This window comes from Cervus canadensis, chromosome 25, assembly GCF_019320065.1.
Source record: "Cervus canadensis isolate Bull #8, Minnesota chromosome 25, ASM1932006v1, whole genome shotgun sequence".
NCBI classification, from domain to species: Eukaryota; Metazoa; Chordata; class Mammalia; order Artiodactyla; family Cervidae; genus Cervus; species Cervus canadensis.
In genome coordinates, this window is record NC_057410.1 from 1716959 (window position 1) to 1737684 (window position 20726).

The 20726-nt window shown below is 61.0% G+C and overlaps 2 protein-coding genes across 3 annotated transcripts; both read left to right on the forward strand.

Moving 5' to 3' along the window:
* Positions 1-3139: 3139 nt before the first annotated feature.
* NXPH4 (neurexophilin 4) lies at positions 3140-12656 on the forward strand. Its single transcript, XM_043446952.1, has 2 exons — positions 3140-3303; positions 11104-12656. The coding sequence occupies exons 1-2, from the start codon at positions 3247-3249 to the stop codon at positions 11965-11967; spliced, it is 921 nt and encodes a 306-aa protein (XP_043302887.1). The 5' UTR covers positions 3140-3246; the 3' UTR covers positions 11968-12656.
* Positions 12657-15455: 2799 nt separating this feature from the next.
* Positions 15456-20683, forward strand: SHMT2 (serine hydroxymethyltransferase 2). Of its 2 annotated transcripts, XM_043446949.1 has the most exons (12): positions 15456-15612; positions 16582-16779; positions 17435-17514; positions 17693-17893; positions 18181-18262; positions 18349-18471; positions 18607-18746; positions 19075-19240; positions 19540-19639; positions 19735-19890; positions 19972-20079; positions 20197-20683. In XM_043446949.1, the coding sequence occupies exons 1-12, from the start codon at positions 15580-15582 to the stop codon at positions 20322-20324; spliced, it is 1515 nt and encodes a 504-aa protein (XP_043302884.1). In that variant the 5' UTR covers positions 15456-15579; the 3' UTR covers positions 20325-20683. The 2 variants fall into 2 exon arrangements, with proteins under 2 accessions (XP_043302884.1, XP_043302885.1); XM_043446950.1 differs by lacking the exons at positions 15456-15612; positions 17435-17514 and having other exon boundaries at positions 16588-16779.
* Positions 20684-20726: the final 43 nt, after the last annotated feature.

Here is a 20726-nt window from a genome sequence, read left to right on the forward strand (position 1 = left end):
ACAAGAATACTTGAGTGGATTGCCATGCCCTCCTCCAGGGGATCTTTCTGACCCAGGGATCAAACCGTCGTCTCACGTCTCCTGCATTGGCAGGCAGGTTCTTTACCACTAGCGCCACCTGGGAAGCCCAGGTCTACAATTCCCGTGCAGAAGGCCACACTGCTTTACACGGTCCTAGATTGAGAGAAGGTTACAGCCCCCCTTTTCCTGCCATAGCAAAGATGCTCAAAGAAGGCAGCTTTAAACATCTAAAGAAACCTAGTGTGTGTGTGTGAGTCGCTCAGTCATGTCCAACTCTTTGCAACCCCATGGACTGTAGCCGGCCAGACTCCTCTGTCCATGGAATTCTCCAGGCAAGAATACTGGAGCGGGAGGCCATTCCCTTCTCCTGGGGATCTTCCCAACAAAGAGATCAAACCCGGGTCTTCCTCACTGCAGGCAGAGTCTTTACCCTCTGAGCCACCAGGGAAGCCCAGAGAACCCTTAGCCAACTCCCCAAAGAGGAGCATTGCTTTTCATTCCCCCTCCCTCCCTGGCTCAACTTTCTCAGTCTATTCCTCCTTTCTTGAGGAAGCTATGGATCCAGACGCGTCCAGAAACAAGAGCCCTCCCCTTCCCTCTAAGCCGTGAGGTCCCAGCTCCAGCCTCAGCTTCCAAGCCAGTTCTGCCATCCTCCACAGGCTCCCCGGCTCCGCACCGTAGGGCCCCCGAGAAGAGCCATCCTCCTGGGGAAAAGGGGCGTCCTTGTTGATTGCTTAGAGGGAGGCTTGTGTCATCATCTGTCCACCAGGTGGCGTACACACTCCTGCAGCGCAGCTCATTCGGAGGCCCAGCACAGCCCCCTCCCCAGCACACTAATTATGCACCTGCCCTCGGACCCCAGTCCAGCCTCTCACTTCCTTCCCTGGGGCTATTCTGCCACACACACCCCTACTCCCCTCCAGCCGGCTCCTCCCCTCCCCCAGCGCCTGTCTGCTCCCCACCAGCAGCCCCACCCCCTCACTGCCTCCCTCTGCCAGCGTGCATCTGGCGCCCCCGGGGAGCCACTGATTCTCTGCCTGTCGCCTCAAGATCCTGGGCAGAGCGAGAGGGGCCCCCAGCTGCGGCTTGGAACACATACCCCCTCCAGTCAGCATCCTCCCTCTGCCCACCAGGACGGCCAGGAGAGGGTCTGCCTGAAGGCAGTGTTCAAAAACTCCCCGCCTGGTAAGGATGGCAGAGAGACCTAAGACAGAGATGGAGAAGAGATGGGGCAGAGCCAGAGGCTGATACAGACAGAATGAGAGAGACACCGAGATGGAGACAGGGAGTGTGTGTGTGTGTGTGTGTGTGTGTGTGTGTGTGTGAGGAAGCTGGGGACAGGAAGCTGTGACCTGAGACTAGCAAAAGGAGGAGAGGTGGGGTGGGTCAGGACTCCAGAAAAACAGGCTGGGCTTCTGTCCTGGGTACCATGGGCCTGAGTGTGCCCACTGCCCTCACTACCCACTACCACCTCAGCAGCTCCTGAGTTTGGCACTCGGGCTCAGAATTCTGGATGGAGCCTTGTGGCCCGCGGCCTGGCTGTTCCTGCCTCTCCCTGCCTCCCTCTCTGCCCCGCCTACACCCAGGCTCCTGGTCCAGGGTGCTGTCTGTCTCTCCTGGAGTATCTGTGTCCACTTCATCTTCTCAGCACTCCTGATCCTTGTTTTGTGTCTTGTCACATCCATGTGCCTGTCTGTCTATGTGTGCCCGGGCTTGTCTTTTGGACTGCCAGTACCAGCATACACCTGTGTGTGTCCATCACTGTCTGTGAATGCCCACCTCTCTGCCAAGGCAAGGAAGGTGGGGTCGGCTCTGAGTACCTGGCTGGGTATGCGTGTCTCTTGATGAAAGTTGCATTTATCTCTCGGGGCTCTGTATGCGCACCCTGTGTAAACCGACTGTCCATCTGCGTGGATCGGAGCCACTGGGCATGCACCTTGCATGCGTGCGCTGTTCTCTGCGTGAATGTCTCACTCTGCCTCTACTGTGTGGCCTGCCCCTGCGAGGCACCTGCGTGCATGCTGGGGACAAGGTTGGGGCCTCCCGGTATGCATCTGTCTCTCCGTCTCTTTGCTCGTCCCTCTCTCTCTCGCTGTCCAGGTGTCGGTCATGCCACAGCCTCAGTGCATAGCAACAGCTGACAGCTGAAGACTCCCTGGGCAGGAGAGAGAGACTAGGGGGAGGAGGGAGCTGATGAAGAAACAGCCAAGAGGATTGGGACAGAGACAGGACCAGACTGGGACAGAGACAAGGACAGGGCCAGAGGAGAAAGGGGAGAAGGATCTAGAGCGACTGATGGTGAAAGATGGGACCCTGGGCGGAAAGGGATGGATGGAGATCGCACCAAGAAGCCGGGCCGTTGGTGCGGCTCCTGCCCAACCCCCACGCAGGGACGCTCTGGGACGCGTGGGGGGTCAGCAGAGGGGGCGGGGGGCAAAGGTGAACGGCGCTTCTAGCGGAGGGGTCCTGAGACCGCAGAGGTGCCTTGAAGGCGGGGGTGGGGGCGGCGGGCGCCGTTTGTCAGCCCTATTGACAGACGTGATGGGGTTTCCGTCCGTGATCAATGATACTCATCTCCGGGCCGAATGAGCCGCGGGGCGCCCATCCATCCCCGTCAGCGCCGCGCGGCGGCAGTCGCCCGGGGCCCCGCCCGCCCTCACCTCGGCCCCTGCCCTGCTCCTGCCCGGGGACCCTCCCGGGCCCGGAGCACCGAAGAGGCCGAGAGCTCCGAGGGACCCCGGTCTTGCTGGGCTGTTGAGCCTCGCCAGGCCCCCCACTCTCCGTTCCCCGCTTGGGGAACAAGGTCCCGGAGCCAGGAGCCCCACCCCCGGCCCTGCTCCTCAGCGGTGCACCCACCCCGCCTCTCGGGTCCGCGGCCCCCGAGCCCCGCAGCCCGCTCCGCTCCGCACCTGGGCCGGGGGCGTGTCTGGGGCGTGTCGGGGTGAAAGTCACCTTCGGCGCCCCCGGCCGGGCGGGAGGGGGCGCGCGGGGCGCGGCCGGGATTGGCGCGCCGCGGAGCCCCGCCCCCCCGCCCGCCCGCCCGAGTCCGACCCAACTTTCTCCCCCGCCCGCGCCCCGCCCCCGGCGCCGCGCTCCGCGCCTCTCGCCGCTCAGTCCGCGGGCCGCGCCGCCCGCTCCCGCCGCTCCGGCAGCCTCCCCGCGGCACGCCCGCCGGGGCCCCTCGTCCCCAGGCCCGGCGCCCGCCCCGCCCGGCCGCCCGGGAAGATGCGGTTGCTCCCGGAATGGCTTCTCTTGCTCTTTGGCCCGTGGCTCCTGAGGAAGGTAAGGGGAGCCGGGAGGTGGCGCGAGCGCGGGGGTCCCGGACGCCAAGGGCCCAGAGCGCCAGGGGCTCCGTGCGCCCGCCTCGGCTACAGCGCAGAGCGTCCCAACTTTGCCCGGCTCGGGGTGGGAGGAGGGGGGGACGCGGACAGACAGACACCCGGTGCAGGATAGGCGCTCTCCCAGCGCAAGTTGGCTGAGGGTCCCGGGTGGGGTGGGCTGGGCTGGGGGGGTGCCAGGGTGGAGGCCCCACTCGGATCCCGCTCCAGGCGAGGCGGGGGAGGGGACGAAGCCCGACCCACGAGTGTGCCAGACGGAGCGGGAGTGCGAGACAGACAGACAAGCCAGCAGGGTGTCAGCCTTGCCGTCTCTCCGCGCCAGCCTCACTCGCCTTCCTCGCTGTCTGTCCTTCCACCCCTCCACCCCCGCCTTCTCAAGCCTCTCCTCTGCTCTTGTCACAACGCCAGGCGGGCACTGTGCTCCGAGCAGACTCCCCGAACACACGCGCGCACACGGACCCACACAGATACCGCCGAACTTGGCTACCATCTCCCATCGCATTTCCCGCGGAGACACCGTCTCCCCTGCACAACCTCACAGACACACCCCTCTCGCGCGCCCGGCGGGTAGGGGGTGTGGGCTGTCTGGACAGAGCCTCTCCTCCCGTCCTCTCCTCGCTCCATCTCCCCGAGGCTGGCCTGTTTCCCTGAAGCTCCAGGGCAAAGACAGGCTCAAGGGGCCCAGACTTCATCTGCGTCCCTCCAGACTTGGCGGCTTCAATTCTCATCCGCCGGGCGCTCATGTGTGCTGGTGTGGAGTGTGCGGGTCAGTGTGTGCACCTGCGTGTGTGCCTGCCTTGCGTGGCAGCCAGGCTGGCGTCCAGGGTGCGTGTGTGCTGGCATGGAGTGTGGTGTTGGCTCTGAAGGGGCGAGCGTGAGTCCCTGCTTCACACGCAGCCATCTGTGCCCTGCTGTGCATCCCACAATGGGGGCCTAGCCCTGGACCCCTGTCTTCTGACACCAGCCCCCTGCCCCTGACTCTCCCGTTTCCTACCCTAAGTGTGACCTACCTCATCTGGGGGCAGACAGGTAGCTTCCCAAAGCCCGACTCCCTGCATCCCAGCCCCCAGGCCCTACAGAGTCCGGAAGGGGTGTAGACCCCCCCCCAACACACACTTAGCCTCCCACCTGCTCATTCAGATGCCTTCAGCAGCTCCAGCAGGGCGGGGACCCTTAGTGAAGCTGGTGACGGAGCTCCCGGATTCTCTCAAACCAGCCTGGTGACCTTGAGGGGCTGGGAGGTGGGTGGAGGAGCCCCCTCCACAAATGCTGCTTCCACTGGCAGGAGCTTCTTGGGGACCTGCTGCCTAGCTCTGCCCTCGTAGAGAACTCTGGGAGAGGGTCTCTGCCCCACAACCCACTGGGGTGTGAAGGCCCGGGGCAGAGGCGGTGGGGCTGGGTGGTCCTCCCCGGCCCCTCCTTCCTGGTTCCTCCCCACTCTCCTCTCCAATCTCCCCATCAAATAAACTCCCCTGTGAACAGATCTGGTTTAATTTCCTTTGCCCCCTGAAGGGGAATGAAACATCTGGTGAAGACCTGAGGGAGAGTGAGCGAGGCTGTGAGCAGTGGGGGTCTGAGTGTCTGAGAGCTGCTGCTCCGGGCCTGCATGTTGGAGTCCACGGAGGACAGGGTGTCTGCCATTTAGCGCGGCTTGTATGCATGTGGAATCCGTGTCTGCATGTACATACAGTGTGTGCACGTGTGTAACTGTGAGGGGGGCTGTGTGTGGGACAGTGTGTGTCTGACTCCCTCTCCGTGTGTGCACATGTGTATGCACGCCCCGGAGTATCGGGTGTGTCTCTGGTGCATATCTGTGTGTTGGGGTGCCTGTGTTGTCTGTATGTGAGTCTCCCAGGCTTGCGTGTGTCTGCGTTCTTGTCATCTTGAGTGCATTTGAGTGTGGGGATGAGAAGGAAATGGCAACCCACTCCAGTACTCTTGCCTGGGAAATCGCATGGACAGAGGAGCCTGGCAGGCTATAGTCCTTGGGGTCACAAAGAGTCTGACTCGACTTAGGTTCAAAAACAACAATAATGGGATTGTGAGCCTCAAGATGTGTTCATGTATCCGAATGTGGCTCTTGTGTGTGTGTGCGTGCGCTCAGCTGTCTCGGTGCCAGGGCTGGCGCTGGGCTGACACTGAGTAAGAGGCTGGTGGGGGGCAGTTTGCAGGGAAACCCTAATTGTCCCATGTTAAGCACCCTGCCGTCTCCCACCCTGCTCACCCGCCCCGCCTGCAGGCGCCCTCTGCCTCCTCCCTCCTTGCTTCAGGCTCCTGGTCTCCTGTGGAGCCTGCGACTCCTGGCTTCCACCGCCCCCGGGGCTCTGGCCCAGGCCTCCTACAGGATCTTTCCCACACGGCCTCTGACTTCTCGCCCTCTCTGTCTTGTCTTCCCCACCCCGGTGCCAAAGCAGCCACCTACTGGGAGAAGCAGCAGGCGATCAATAGTCACTAATCACTAATCACTAATTACTAATTAGCTGGGGGAGGGCAGGGGCGGGGCCCTGTGGGACCTTCCAGCTCTAGCCTGCCTCAGGAAAGGATTAGGCTGAATGGAGTCTCTCAGCACTGGCTGGCCCAGCCCTGCATCTAGCCACCCCCTCCTGACTCCATATCCTCCTCTAACCCCCCAGCTAATCTCTGGCTGGGCCACTTAGGCACGTGCAGCCTGGGCCAGGGCCCAGAGCTGTCGCGGGATTTGGGGGTAATCAGGGGCCGCAGCTGAGCCAGAAGCATAGGCCAGGGCGGGTGTTGATAGCTCCCTTGGGTCAGAGCCCCCGAGTATGGGAGGGGCACCCAGCGGAAACAAGAAGGTAGACTGTCTTAGGTTTGGGGTGCGGGAGGAGCTGGGGGTCCAGGACTGGGTGGCTGGGGAAGAGGGAGGTAATCTGAGGACAGAAACAAGGCAAAGGGTCACTGGGTTCAGGGACAGTGTCCTTGGGGGGGCAGGGTAAAGGTTGAGAGAGACCCGGTGAGCGGAGGGGGCATCGTCGGGGTCAGAGATGAAGTCATTGTGGAGGAGGTGCGGAACTTTGGACCCAGCCCTAGAACTCCACGTGGGCGGGGAAGGGGGACAGGGTCTCGGAGAAAGGGCAGGGTCTGTCGTGGGGGAAGGGTCCCCGGGCTCCCGGCTGGCTGGGTGCCGTGGCGAGTCCCAGGGCTTGGGGTGGGAATGAGCTGCGGGCCAGGGATGGGGAGCGGGGAGCGCTTGCCTTGAGCGCTGGAAATGGGCGAGTCTCCCCCTCTCCCTAGCCTACCCCTCCTCCACCTCCACCCCGCCCACTCCCCCTCCGGCTCCGGCTTCGGGAAATTACATCCCAGCTCCGCGGCTCCCACCCACCACCCCCCCCCCACCGCGCCCCGGAGCCCGCGCCTTTATAGGCACATTTATTGCAATAATAAAGTGAGGCGCGGGGCGGGGGGCGGGGGGGCGGTCGTTCCCGGGGGGACTGCGCCGACTCTAGGAAGCAGGGAAATAAAATAAAATAAAATAAAATCAAAATTCAGATAACGGTGAGCCTTGCGCTGCAGGCCAGGAGCAGGCGGGCAGGCGGGGCTGAGGGGGAGGGGGCGCCCGGCCCAAGGGCAGAGCCCGCCCCAGCAGCCATCCCCGCCCCCTCACACTATAGCTACAGTAGGGTCTGGAAGAAGGTATCTCCACCTGCCCGAGACCCCTCTGTGGCCTGACCCTAGCGGTCTTCTGCCTTTTTCTCTGGCTTGACTCCCATACCTGCCCTCAGCCCGTCTCCCCATCCCTGTCTCTTATCGCCTTCCTTGTCTCCCATTTCCCATTCCAGCCCCCATCCCCACCTCCTGGGTCTCTGCCTCCTTCAGCATCCCAGTTTCTGCCCAGTAACCATTGCCCACCCCCCATTGCTACTCCCACCCCCTCTGGTCCCATCCCCATCTCCCAATCCCCGTCCCACTCGCATTCCTCCCAGCGCCCATCCCTCATCCACTGTCCCTGTCTCCCCCATTCCCACTTTAGTTCCCACCTTGTTCCGTTCCCCCGTCTTCACTGTGTTGGCCTCTATCCCATCTGCATCCCAGTCTCTGCCCAGTGCCTGTCCACCATTGCTGACCTCCTCTTCATTGCTGTTCCCATGCCTACCCGTGTTCCATCCTTGTCTCTGCACCAGGCACCTGTGCCTGCCCAGGCCTCAGTCCCAGTCGCCCTCCATCTCTGGCCCAGGCCTCATCGCAGCTTGTCCTATCCACCCCACCTCTGCCCTCACCCCCATCTCCATCTCTGGCTCCCAGCCAGACCCTGCCTGTTTCACCCACCCTGGCTGCGGGCTGCCCCCACCTCTTTCCAGGTGCAGGGCCTCCGTACGCACTTCCCTCTCCTTCCCCGACCCAGGCCTGGAGCATCATCCTGCCCCAGCTCCTGGGTGCTGTCCCCTCCCCCAGTCAGAGTCCTGAGCGGCCCCGCCTGACCCACACAGCGGGAGAAAAGCCACCGACCGGCCTGGGGGAGGTGCACCCTGCAATGCGGATGGGGGGCTGACAGCCTGATCCTCCCCCCATTCCCAGCAGTCCATCCCCAAAGAGCACCCCCCAACCAAGTGGAGTTTGTCCAGCAGAAAAAGGCATCCTCAACTCCCCTCCAATGCGTGGGCTCGCTGCCTGGGGGGCAAAGCGCTTCTGGCCCGGCTCCCACCCGGCTAGGGCCCAGAGGCGCCTGGTGAAGCGCACCCCCACCCTCACCCCGCCAGTCCCTGCTGCCACCACACCTCCGCCCCCCAGGCCGACAGCCAGGCCAGCCTCTCCCCTTCGCAAATGTCACTGCGCCCAATTAGCTTAATTAAACCAGCTCCGGAGCGACCGGGACCCCTCCTCGGACAACACCCTGCTCCCACTCTGTCGTAGAGGGGGAGGGACAGCCCCGCGGATCCCAGGCAGACAGGGGCTCCCCTATCACCTTGCTTTCCCCTCCCTCCCACCCCCACCCACAGCTGGAGACAGGCCACCTGGAGGGTAGAGGGAGAGAACCACAGTTAGACAGACAGACAGAAAAGCAGAGTCGCAGGAGAAAATTAGAGACAGAGACAAAAAGAGAGAGCGAGGGAGAGGGAGAAGCAGCGAGAGCGAGTGAGGGAGCGCAAGCGTGAGGGCTGGGGGCCAGAGGAGGGTTTGGTTTGATTTTATTCCGTGTTCCCATTTCTCGGCTCGTTTCCTCACAGACTCTCACCCCGCCCTGACTGAGTTCTCCCCCCAAGGTCGCTTCGGCCGCTCCCCCCGACTCTTCCCTTTTATCTTGGCTGTCTCCAGCGGCGGGTGGGGGTGCTGGTACCCAAAGCCCAGGGATTTGCCAAGATCAGAGCAGCGTAGACAGCAGTTTGTCTGGGATCAGGGTGGGGGCACACCTGGCGCCCCTCGCCACCCAGCCAAACCTCCTTCCCTCCCAGCCCCGCCTGGGAAGAGCGGCTGCCCTGGAGGAGTGGACAGGTCCCGGACTGGGTGCAGGACGTCCAGTGCTGCTGGGGTGTGCTGGGGGCGGGGCGGGCTCAGCGGTATTTGGGGTCATATCAGCAGGTGTAGGGAGGGGCTCATGGATGCCCCTGGAAAGAGCTAGTGGTTGGGCCCAGAGGGGTGAGGAGTTTAGGTGTCAGAGTTCAAATGACTCCTCCCAACCATCCTTGGACTTGCCCTGGAAGCTTTGATACACTCCCACCTCCAGAGCCCTCTCCAGGGCTCAGGCCCTGCCCTCTCTAAGCCCACCTCCTGGAGCCTCGGTCCTTCCTGCTGGAAGGCCCTTGTCCCCTCCTCTGCGGCCCAGGACCCCTTCCCCCCATCCCTTCTCAGGCCCACCCTCTGGGTGTTAGCTGCCAGCTCAAGCTTGTCAGTCTGAGTCAGTCTCTCTCACCGCCCCCGCCCCCCACACCTGAGCTGGGAGGAGAGATGGACGGGAGGAGGAATGAGGGGGGCGATAAATATGTATGACGAGCGGGTGGCGGCGGCATTAATAACCCAGGATCGCAGAGCTGCGGGGATGGGACCAGGCGGTGGAGATTCTCGCCGAGCAGCTTGACTCTGCTCTTCCTGTCCCCTGTGGACACACGGAATATGGACACATGGTGTATGCAAACGGCGGGGGGGGGACACCCATGCTGCCCGGCCTCTTTCCCTACTCACAGCTCATCCTGGAGGCCAGTGTGGGGATCCCCCACCCCCCAGGAACACTCATATACCACTGACATGTACGCACCACCCCCCAGGGGAACACAATGAGACCACGCGTGTTATATCATCGTGAATGCACCAACCGAGCCTTGAGAAAGAGATGGGCACATGGACAGAGGATGAGAGGAGATCACAGAGGGAAAGTGAAACCCTCAGTGAATCACACACAGCCACCCTCAGATAGAAGCCAACCCAGGCACAGACTACACCAGTCACAGAGGGGCAACTACCACCACCTGAAACAGCCTCACTCAGACCCACACCCACAGACACAACCAGCCCAGGCACACAGACAACCCAGACACCTGTACAGAGCCCCCCGGGGGCCGATACAACTCAGCCCCCATGAGCAGCCTCTTCAGACTGCACGCAGGGCACGCAGACACGCACAGACACACAAACACAGTCACCGGGAGCAGCCACCCCAGGCAGACACATGCACACCCATCATCACCAGGGGTTGAGACTTGAGCATGCGCATGCACGCGCGCGCACACACACACACACAGAGTCATCACTCCAGGCAGATAGACAGATACACACAATATAACAGAAATACAATCACCCCAGACTCACACGGCACTCCCCCCCCACATCCAAGCCCACACGCAGAGAGGGCCACACCGAGCGGCCACAGCCTGCACGGTCTGACTGACACACCCTGACACACACAGCCCCTCTCCTTTCCGCTCCCCGCGCTGGAGCAGCGTCTCCATATTTCTTCCTCTGCGCTCTCTCGCCTCTCCCTCACTCGCGGCCACCCCCCCACCCCGCCCCGGATAATTGATGGCCCGGGCCTGGCCCGGCCGCTCCCGCCTCTCGATCCATCTTGTACTCGCCCCGCGCTGTCTCCCAGATCGGCTGCCACCTGAGACACGGAGCTGGTGGGGGGCAAGCCGGGCAGTGCTCCTCCGTGCCCCTCCTAGCCCAGGGGAGGCCCACCAGGAGGTCTCCCCTACAGCAGGAGTGCTGGAGGTGGAGACGGGTGCCCACTAGGAGCCCCCAAGCCTCAGCCCACAGCAAGCATGCAGGTTCTCCTCAGCTCCGTGGGTCTCCCGCGCTCCACCCCTCAAGCGAGGAGAGGCTGAGGCTCGGGTGGGGGCCCCAGTCCTGGCAAAGGCGTGCTGGGAGGTCTCACTCTGGGTGGGGGCCCCAGTCCTGGCAAAGGCGTGCTGGGAGGTCTCACTCCGTCCTGACACTGGGCCTGACAGTGGTCGTGGCCTCCCTCGCCTGATCCCGCTTCTCCATGGGCCGTTACTCCTAATCAACCACAGTTCAGAGCTCCAGCCCCTTTCAAACCCGCAGTGCTTTGGCTCTTTTGGTTTTCTCAGCCCTCGTCAGAGTGCTGTGAGAAGACAAGGCTTCTAGTGTCATTTCACAGATGCAGAAACTGAGGCCGAGACCACACACCTTGAAAGAGCCGCAGCCCATTTCCACGGGCACTCCCCTGAGCCACTGCTGTGGCAGCCCGCATCCATTTGTCCTCCCAGCGGCTGGGGACGGGACCGACGTGGCCCCAGACCACCCCAGCGTCTCTCTTTCCCTCCTCCTTCGTCCCCAGGCCGTCAGTGCCCAGATACCGGAGTCCAGGAGGCCGCAGTACCTGGAGCTGCGCCCCGCCACGGCCGGAGGTGGCGCCCCAGGCCATCAGCTCCCGGCAGCGCCGAAGTCCTCCGACGGCCTGGGCACCGCGCGTGCCTGGAGCTGGGCCTGGCCGGCTAACCACACAGGGGCACTGGCCCGGGCCGGGGCGGCGGGAGCGCCGGCGCAGCGCACGAAGAGAAAGCCGTCCATCAAAGCGGCCCGCGCCAAAAAGATCTTTGGCTGGGGGGACTTTTACTTCCGGGTGCACACTCTCAAGTTCTCGCTGCTGGTGACGGGGAAGATCGTGGACCATGTGAACGGCACCTTCAGCGTCTACTTCCGCCACAACTCGTCCAGCCTGGGCAACCTCAGCGTCAGCATCGTGCCGCCCTCCAAGCGTGTGGAGTTTGGGGGCGTCTGGCTGCCGGGGCCCGCCCCCCACCCGCTGCAGTCTACGCTGGCCCTGGAGGGGGTGCTCCCCGGGCTGGGGCCCCCGCTGGGGATAGCGGCGGCGGGGCCGGGGCTCGGGGGCACCCTCGGCGGTGCGCTGGCGGGCCCGCTCGGGGGCGCGCTGGGGGTACCTGGGGCCAAAGAGTCGCGCGCTTTCAACTGCCACGTGGAGTACGAGAAGACGGACCGCGCGCGCAAGCACCGCCCGTGCCTGTACGACCCGTCGCAGGCGTGTTTCACCGAGCACACGCAGAGCCAGGCCGCCTGGCTGTGCGCCAAGCCCTTCAAAGTCATCTGCATCTTCGTCTCCTTCCTCAGCTTTGACTACAAACTGGTGCAGAAGGTGTGCCCAGACTATAATTTCCAGAGCGAGCACCCCTACTTTGGATAGCCCGCCCCGCCCTCGCCCGGGGCCCTGAGCTTCCCGCGAAATCCCGGACTCCCTTAAGCGGAACCCCTGCCCCTACCCCGCAGCTCCTGAGGCCGCGTCCACCCCTTCCACTCTGGGGGTGGAGAGGAGCAGCCCTTCCGAGACTGTCAGCCGGTGTGGATCCCCTTTTCCTTATGGGGAGTGCCCACGAGGCTGGGGGTAGCCCCCCATTGGCTACAGCCTCAAGTGGAGGGCCCAGAAGGCAGCCCCAGAATCGGCGGGGCTTGGAGGCGGTCCCCGCGTCCCCTGCGTCCCCACTGAGTCCTCTTCACGCCTGCCCCTGGCGCTGGGCTGGATACGCCCTTTGCCCGCAGCTTTAGTAACGCCTTGCCTGGCACACTCACCCCACCCCTTTCTTACTCCCAGCCCTATACCCACGTAAAGACCATAAAGGCCTATACACCGCGGCCTATTCCCAATCCCTCTGCTTGTCGTATGCCTGTCCCCATTTACCCCGAACGCCAGTAATTAGGGTAGGGGAAGCAAAACTCGTGTGCATAGGCGATCCACTCGCCTGCCCTCTGCCCGCCTCCCTCCAGTCCCTGCCAGCCTTGCTCCACCTTCCGGCTGCTGCCTCTTGGTGATTTTCTTTTTTTTTTTCCTACGCCAAAACAGACGGGAAAGGGAACAAAATAAAGTGAAATCCAATACGCCTCTGTGTGAGACCTTTAGGCAAGGGGGTGGTGGTGGTGGCGTGCGTTTCTGTCTGGCAGAGACCTGGCCAGGGCCTCCTCCCTCGGCGGCTCATGGGGAAACTGAGACGCATATTGACGGAGCTGGCACCTTGGAGGTCATCCAAGACGAGGTCAGATTCAGACGCGGAGGACGACCCTTGAGGGTGAGCCCAGCAGGAGGTGGGAATTTTCCTCCCAGAGGTGGGCGGGATGAAGCTGCCGAAAATAGGACGGGGATTAGACCTGAGAGGGGACCACCAGCGGGTCTCTGGGGGAGGAGGTATAAGGCCCTGAATGGGGTGGAGATGGAGGGACCGCGTAGGCGGAGCGCTGACAACCTGCTAAGCTCCGCGGGCTGGCGGGAGGCGGCAGGTGGGGGGGGAGGGGAAACAGAGTTTGCGGCATCTGGAGTCATCGATCTTCCTTTTCCTTCCTAATTTCGTGGGCGCTGAGTGTGCAGGCGGTTGGGGGAGGGAGGGAGGGAGGCCTGAGACGAGGGGGTGGGGGAAGGGACCGCTGCGAGTTTGGAGCGCTGGGCAGCGCCGCGCCCGCCCGCCGTCTGCAAACGCGGGCCAGGGCCCCTCCAGCCAGCTGTCCGCCCTCCCGCCCCTGCAGACGCAGCTGCTAATTTTATCCGCCCCCAACCCTGGCCCGGGCGTTAATTGGCTGCGGCTTCATTAGCAGTTCTCAAGCTCAGCCGCCCCCCTCCCCTCGGGGGACCCCTGACGACGAGGCTAGGGAGGAGGTACAGACAAGCTGAGGCACAGAACGACACCTCCTCTGTAGCCTTCCTTCGCTTTGAGTCCTGGGTCAAGGTAAACCCGGAGGCAGCCGTGTTCTCCGGAGGATTGCCCGCTGGCTGCACCGGGAAACTGAGTCAGAGGTGAGTCTCACCCAGACACCCTGAGTCTCACTCAAGGAGTGGAAAGTCAGTAAGAGGAAAATAAATACGTGATGGATGGATGGTGGGTGGGTGGGTGAACGGATGAACGAACTGAAAGGAAGAGGGAGGTGGGAAGTGGTTCTGGGTCAGAGATCCTAAGAAGGACGGGATCCGGGCTGACTCCTGACACCAAGCCTATTATTGGAAAAAGCTGAAAGCACCTGAGGCTACAGTGGGAGGGAAGGAGATCAGAGCTAAGTAAGGGGGGACTTCTAAGGACTGAAATGAGAACCAAGTGGGAATAACTGGAATTAGCAAGTTAGCTCATCCAGGCCTCAGTTTCCTCACTTGTGATGCAATAATAAAATAGTTCCGGACACTAAAAGAGACTTTGCAAGTGAACATGCTTTGTGATGGATTGTCCTCCCCCTCTGACTCACAAACTTGTCTCCACCAGCCTCCTCTCCTCCTCCTCCTTTCCTTGTCCTTAGGATGTCTGGACACCTGGGAGCAGAGTGAGATGCCCCTGCCCGTAATTGCACTTGTTCACCTCTTGACATTCTGGTAGTCAGTGATCTATTCTGATATTTCCAGGGCTAAGGCATGCCTAGCATGGTGAAGGAGTTCAATGTGTTTGCCGAATGAATGAATGACTGAGTGAATGTGTAATATTGCTATGTAAGGCAGTGGTTCTCAAAATCACTGCTTATAGAATCACTAAGGAGAAGTTTTGTTGCGTGTCAGTGTGAGTGGGCAAATGCCCACTCTTTAAGATCCACTCTTTAAGACTTAGAACCTCTGAGGAAACGCTCAACACTCATATATTTATATCACACAGCCAATTCTGATACCCAGGTTTGAGAACCTACTCCTGGAGGGATCAGTGAGTCCCTCGCCTAAAGGACAAGTCCAGATGAGGTCAGGCTATAAGGAAATCCCTTCCAGCTCCAAGAATCTATAGCCCCAGGGTACAAAGAGAGATCACTGATTGCTGGAGCATCCAGACTGAATTGGTAACAATTCAACAGGCGCAGTGAGGAGGGGGCATCTCAGCCAGCTCCCACACGTCCCAGAGAAGGAGGAGATGGCCACGAGGAGGCAGGTTTGTGAGGATGAGTTGAGGGGGTGATCCATCCAACAGCATGTTTACATACAGTCTCATTAAATCCCCACCACATGTTATTTTATTATTGATTTGCAAGTGGGGAAACTGAGGCTCAAATCCACTCATTCGTTTCAGTCCCAGAGTGGGAACTTGAACTCGGGTCTCCCCCTTCCCATCCAGGGTGCTTTCCAGGGGGCTTTCCCGCTTGTACAGGAGTCTTTGTATTTCCCGGTGAGCCTGGTTTCCCTGGTAGCTCAGCTGGTAAAGAATCTGCCAGCAGTGCAGGAGACCCCAGTTCGAATCCTGAGTCGGGAAGATCCCCTGGAGAAGGAATAGGCTATCCTGTTCTTGGGGTTCCCTGGTGGCTCAGACCGTAAAGAATCCACCTGCAGTGCGGGAGACCTGGCTTCGATCCCTGGGTTGGGAAGATCCCCTGGAGGAGGGCATGGCAACCCATTCCAGTATGCTTGCCTGAAGAATCCCCATGGACAGAGGAGCCTGGTGGGCTGCAGTTCAAGGGGTCGCAAAGAGTCGGACACGACTGGGCGACTAAGCGCAACACATTCACTCGGTAGATACCCAATAAATTGCTGTTGTGTGAACAGACGGAAAAAAAAAAAAAAAAACGCTGAAGAGTTTCAGGACAATGAGGTGACAGGGCGGCAGTGGATCTCTCATCTTTCAGGCAAGCGCTTCTCCGGTTGGAAAAAGAAACTGAAGAGAGAAAAAACTACAATTCCCAAAAGACCCCAAAGGACCCTCTTTACGCATGCGTAGATCCCGCCCTCATTCCGTGGCTTCCCGGTAGCTCGTTTTGCGCCTGCGCCCTCCGATCAGTCGCCTTTCGACCCCTTGTTTCCCCCGCCGGAGTTGATATCTGGACCTCGCGCGACTTTCAATCTCTTGTTGCGATGTTGTCCTTCTCTTTTATTTGGGCGACTCGGGTAAGGATGGGGCTCCAGAGAGTGGGTGACCCGTAGAAAGTCAGTTCCCAGCCTATCCCAGTTAGGGGATTCTAACGATTCACAAACTTGGGCTTCTCTGGGCTTTTAAACGCACGTGGTCAGGGTCCTCGGGGAGGGGAGAACGGAGGGGAGTGCGGATGTGCAACTAGGGGATCCCTGAGACCCTCGGTGCACGCAGGGTGATCGGGGCCCCTTCTCATTCCGAGAACCAGATGCCCCAAGGCCTTGTGACTGCCCGTTTGACGTGGCATTAGAGAAGAGAACCATACTGAATGCCCCGTGGACCCTGTGCTGGCCAGCCAGCACGGTTCTTGGCCTGGACCGTGAGCTGAGTCTTTCTTGCCAGATCTGAGCCATGCAAATGATGCAACTGGTCACCGCTGCTTGCATCAGGGTTCCAGCAGCTCTGGGCTGGAAGGAGGTGGAAAGAGTGGGGAGCACAAAGGACAAGATACAGGTTTTGGCCCTCTTCCCCAGAGGCTGCTAAAGGTCTATGTTCCCACTTCCATCGCTCTGGAAACCACCTGTACTGCTTATTGCCCTAATCCTTGCCAGCTTGGTTGCCACCATGCCCCCCGACTCGGGTATCACTTTGTGAAGGCTCTGCAGGAAAACCATGTGTTTCTGTGGGTGAGGACTGCCTGGAGTTCCAGAGACACAGGCTTCTAGAGGACAAACTTTGCCCTGAGGCTTTGCAGAGTGTTTTAAGGGCAGAGGTGGAGGGAGATTCTGAGGTTAGCTGAATAGATCAAATCAGAACCACCCCCTGGATGTTGATCTCAATCTTGGCTCTAGACCTGGTTTTTGAAGGTGGAGGTGGGGTTAATGAGATCTGAACGGACTGACTTTACAACTGACTGCTGAGTGTGGACCTGATAAGCATAACTGAGGACGGTTGACTGTTTCGTCTGGACACTTTTTCTCTGACCCGAGCTTTTCTTTCCCTAGCCTCTGCGGAGATGTGGTCAGCTGGTTGGGATGGCCGTGCGGTGCCAACACAGTGAGGCGGCCCAGACTCAGACTGGAGAAGCAAGCAAGGGCTGGTCAGGCCAGGAGAGTCTATCAGACAGTGACCCTGAGATGTGGGAGCTGCTGCGGAGAGAGAAGGACAGGCAGTGTCGTGGCCTGGAGCTCATTGCTTCAGAGGTGGGGCCTGGGGAGAGGGGCCAGGGCGTAGGCCACAGCTGGAAGTAACAGATCATCTTCCTGCTGTTTCTCCAGATCTCCCTTTCAAACTCAGGGCCTTCCTGATGGGCCTCATCTCCGTCTCTTCTGCTGATCTCTGAAGCAAAGGCGGGGCCAGTCTGGGTTATGGGCAGGGGCTTTAGGAAGCCCGCCAGAGCCTCCTGGAGCTCCTGTAGTTTAGTCTGGTCCCTCTTCCATCCGAGGAGGAAACAGAAGCCTGGAAGCACAGGCTCACATGGACAGGCGGCCTATCGCAGCACCTGGGTTTCTTTTTTTTTTTTTAATATTTATTTATTTGGCTGCGCCGAGTCTTAGTAGCAGCATGCAGCATCATCCCTGTGGCACGTGGGATCCAGTTCCCCAACCAGGGATTGAACTGGCCCCTGCATTGAGAGCCCAGAGTCCCAGCCACTGAACCACCAGGGAAGTCCTAGCAGCTGGGTTTCTGAGGAGGATGCTCTGGCCCTTTCCCTGACCTGGCAAGGAACCCTAAATGAACATAGCTTTCTATAGAACCCGGCTCCTCCCTGCAGCCTGGGGCTCTGGCCGGAGGGGGCTGTGGGGTCCAGGGAAGGGGGCTCAGTACCTTCTGACTCTGCCCCCTCCCCCACCCCAGAACTTCTGCAGCCGAGCTGCGCTGGAGGCCCTGGGGTCCTGTCTGAACAACAAGTACTCGGAGGGTTATCCTGGCAAGAGGTGAGGGCTAGGCACCGCCAGGCTGCAGGACAGCCTCAGGGACGGTGCTCCCAGTGGGGGACGCCCACCTGTACCCGGCCAGTGTGTCTAGAGGATGGTCTTCCCAGTCCTTCGCTGCTGGGCCAGGGGATGGTGGAGCCCTCTCTCTGTGCCCTGATCTGCTCCCCTCCCTCTGCAGGTACTATGGAGGAGCCGAGGTGGTGGATGAGATCGAGCTGCTGTGTCAGCGCCGGGCCCTGGAGGCCTTTGACCTGGATCCGGCTCAGTGGGGAGTCAATGTCCAGCCCTACTCCGGGTCCCCAGCCAACCTGGCTGCCTACACAGCCCTTCTGCAGCCTCACGACCGACTCATGGGGCTGGACTTGCCCGATGGGGGCCAGTGAGTGTGGGCGGGGTGGCAGGTGGGCTTGTGGGCAGGATGGGCATGGGAGAAGAGTAATTTATTGAACACCTACCGTGTTCCACGCGGATGGAACAGGGCTCTCCCAGTCCAGGAGTGGTTGAGGAAGATAAGACCCCATAAGTATTGCTCAGAGCCACAGGGCTAGTACTTGCTAGGAGCAGTGTTCCAGAGACCCCGGCCTTTGGAGCAGGGCAGGGAGCAAGCGGCTAAGTTGGATAGTTCCCGTACTCTGAACCTGCCTCCTTCCCTTCCTCTCCTCCCAGTCTCACCCACGGCTACATGTCTGATGTCAAGCGAGTCTCGGCTACATCCATCTTCTTCGAGTCTATGCCTTATAAGCTGAACGTGAGTGCTCTGGGGTGTGAGGAGGGAGCTGTGAGGAGCTGCTCTGCTTCCTTCTTGGACCTTTAGCTTTTTGTCTGTCTGTCTAGCCCCAGACCGGCCTCATTGACTATGAGCAGCTGGCCCTCACTGCTCGGCTCTTCAGGCCACGACTCATCATAGCTGGTACCAGTGCCTATGCGCGCCTCATTGACTACGCCCGCATGAGAGAAGTTAGTGGTGGGCTGGAGTCTCTGCCCGTCCCCAAGGGGTGGTGAGGGGCCTTGGGAGGAGGGGCAGGCCTTGGGCAGGCCTGTCTGGACGCTCCCAGGCTGAGGCCTATCCTGTCCTCCTCTGTACTCGCCTAGGTGTGTGACGAGGTCAAGGCACACCTCTTGGCAGACATGGCCCACATCAGTGGCCTGGTGGCTGCCAAGGTGATCCCCTCACCCTTCAAGCACGCGGATGTTGTCACCACGACCACTCACAAGACCCTTCGAGGGGCCAGGTCAGGCTTCCCTGAGGTCGGGCCTTGCCCCTCCCTGTCTTCATACCCCACCCCGAGGCGTGTTTGTGGTTGGATATGAGTTTGTTCCCACCAGAAGCCCTGTCTAGGGGCCTTCTCCCTTTCTTGCCGCTGGTGGCAGTTCCCCGGCAGGGGGTTTGGGGGTGGAAGTGAGGTCTGCTCCCCTCAAGCCCTGGGGTCCAGCGCGCTGAACACCGCCGGGCTGGACTCCGAGAGCCGGTGGGGGCCAGGCCAGCCGGTCTCCTCTGCTCCCCCCACCCCCATGCTCCTTCTTGTCAGCGTAGATTCTGACCGCCTGCCTCCCACACAGGGCAGGACTCATCTTCTACCGGAAGGGGGTGTGGGCTGTGGACCCCAAAAGTGGCCGAGAGATCCCTTACACATTCGAGGACCGAATCAACTTTGCTGTGTTCCCATCCCTGCAGGGGGGCCCCCACAACCACGCCATCGCTGCAGTGGCTGTGGCCCTACAGCAGGTGGCGCCTCCTCCTGTGGGCCGGGCGGGGGCGGGGCCCGGAGGCTCAGTGGGCCGGGCTGGGCGGGGGCGGGGCCCGGAGGCTCAGTGGGCTGGGCGGGGGCGGGGCCCGGAGGCTCAGTGGGCCGGGCGGGGGCGGGGCCCGGAGGCTCAGACCCTGCACCTTGCTAGCTGAAACTGGAGATGATGGAAGGGAAGTGTCAGGCTGGGAGGGCGTGGGGACGGGGTCCCAGGTATGCTGGGGGTGGTGGGGCAGGAGGGGCCGGGCTTAAGGCGACACTGCTGCTGCCTCTTCCCCAGGCCTGCACCCCCATGTTCCGGGAGTACTCCCTGCAGATTCTGAAGAACGCTCGGGCCATGGCTGATGCCCTGCTGGAGCGGGGCTACTCCCTAGTGTCTGGTGAGCCAGGGGGTGGGGAGGGGGAGGTGCAAGCCCCTGTAGCCCCAGACAGAGGCCTAGGATTCACCAGTCGCTGCTCACTCTCTCCGCCTCAGGCGGCACTGACAACCACCTAGTGCTGGTAGACCTGCGGCCAAAGGGCCTGGACGGAGCTCGAGCCGAACGGGTGTTGGAACTTGTATCCATCACGGCCAACAAGAACACCTGTCCTGGAGATCGAAGTGCCATCACCCCTGGGGGCCTGCGGCTGGGTGAGACCTGGGTTCTGGGGGGCAGGGGGTGACCGCTAGGTGGACTGGGGCAGTGCTAATCCTCTCCTGCCTCTCTCGCAGGGGCCCCAGCCCTGACTTCTCGAGGGTTCCGTGAAGATGACTTCCGGAAAGTTGTAGGCTTTATAGATGAAGGTGTCAACATTGGCTTGGAAGTGAAGAGCAAGACCAGTGAGTGGACAAGACCTCCCCCGCCCCCCAGCCAGTTCACACTGTCTCCCCCTCCTCCAGCTGATCTCACTGCCTTCCTCTAAGCTCTGACCACTTTTTTTCCTCACCCGTGTCTAGCCAAACTCCAGGATTTCAAATCTTTCCTGCTCAAAGACCCAGAGACAAGTCATCAGCTGGCCGACCTTAGGCAACGCGTGGAGCAGTTCGCCAGGGCCTTCCCCATGCCTGGCTTTGATGATCACTGAAGGCGCCTAAGAAATGAAGCCCGCGGACTGACATTTCTCCCTCTTCCCCTTCCTGGACAAGCTGGGGAGGGGGTGGTAACTGCTCCTCTTCCAGTTTTCTGCTGGAGGGAAGGGCCGCCCACTTAGGGCAAGAGCCACATGTAGTTCCCCTTCTCAGAATGTGGAGCTGAGAAGGCTTCTTCTTGCAATAACAGTTGGAAGGAGGAGGCTTGGAGCTTTCTGCCCTAACCTCTCCCATTATCTCAGTATTATAGACCCTCTGCCCTTTCTTGGGGAGGGGGGAGTTCCTCTCCTGAGCCAGAGGAAGGGGTGGGTAGGCACCCTCCTTTCTGTTTTTGTCTAATAAAATACCAACCTGCCCTGAGCTTCTATGACTGGGGGACGGGTCCCCTGGGGGTCCCC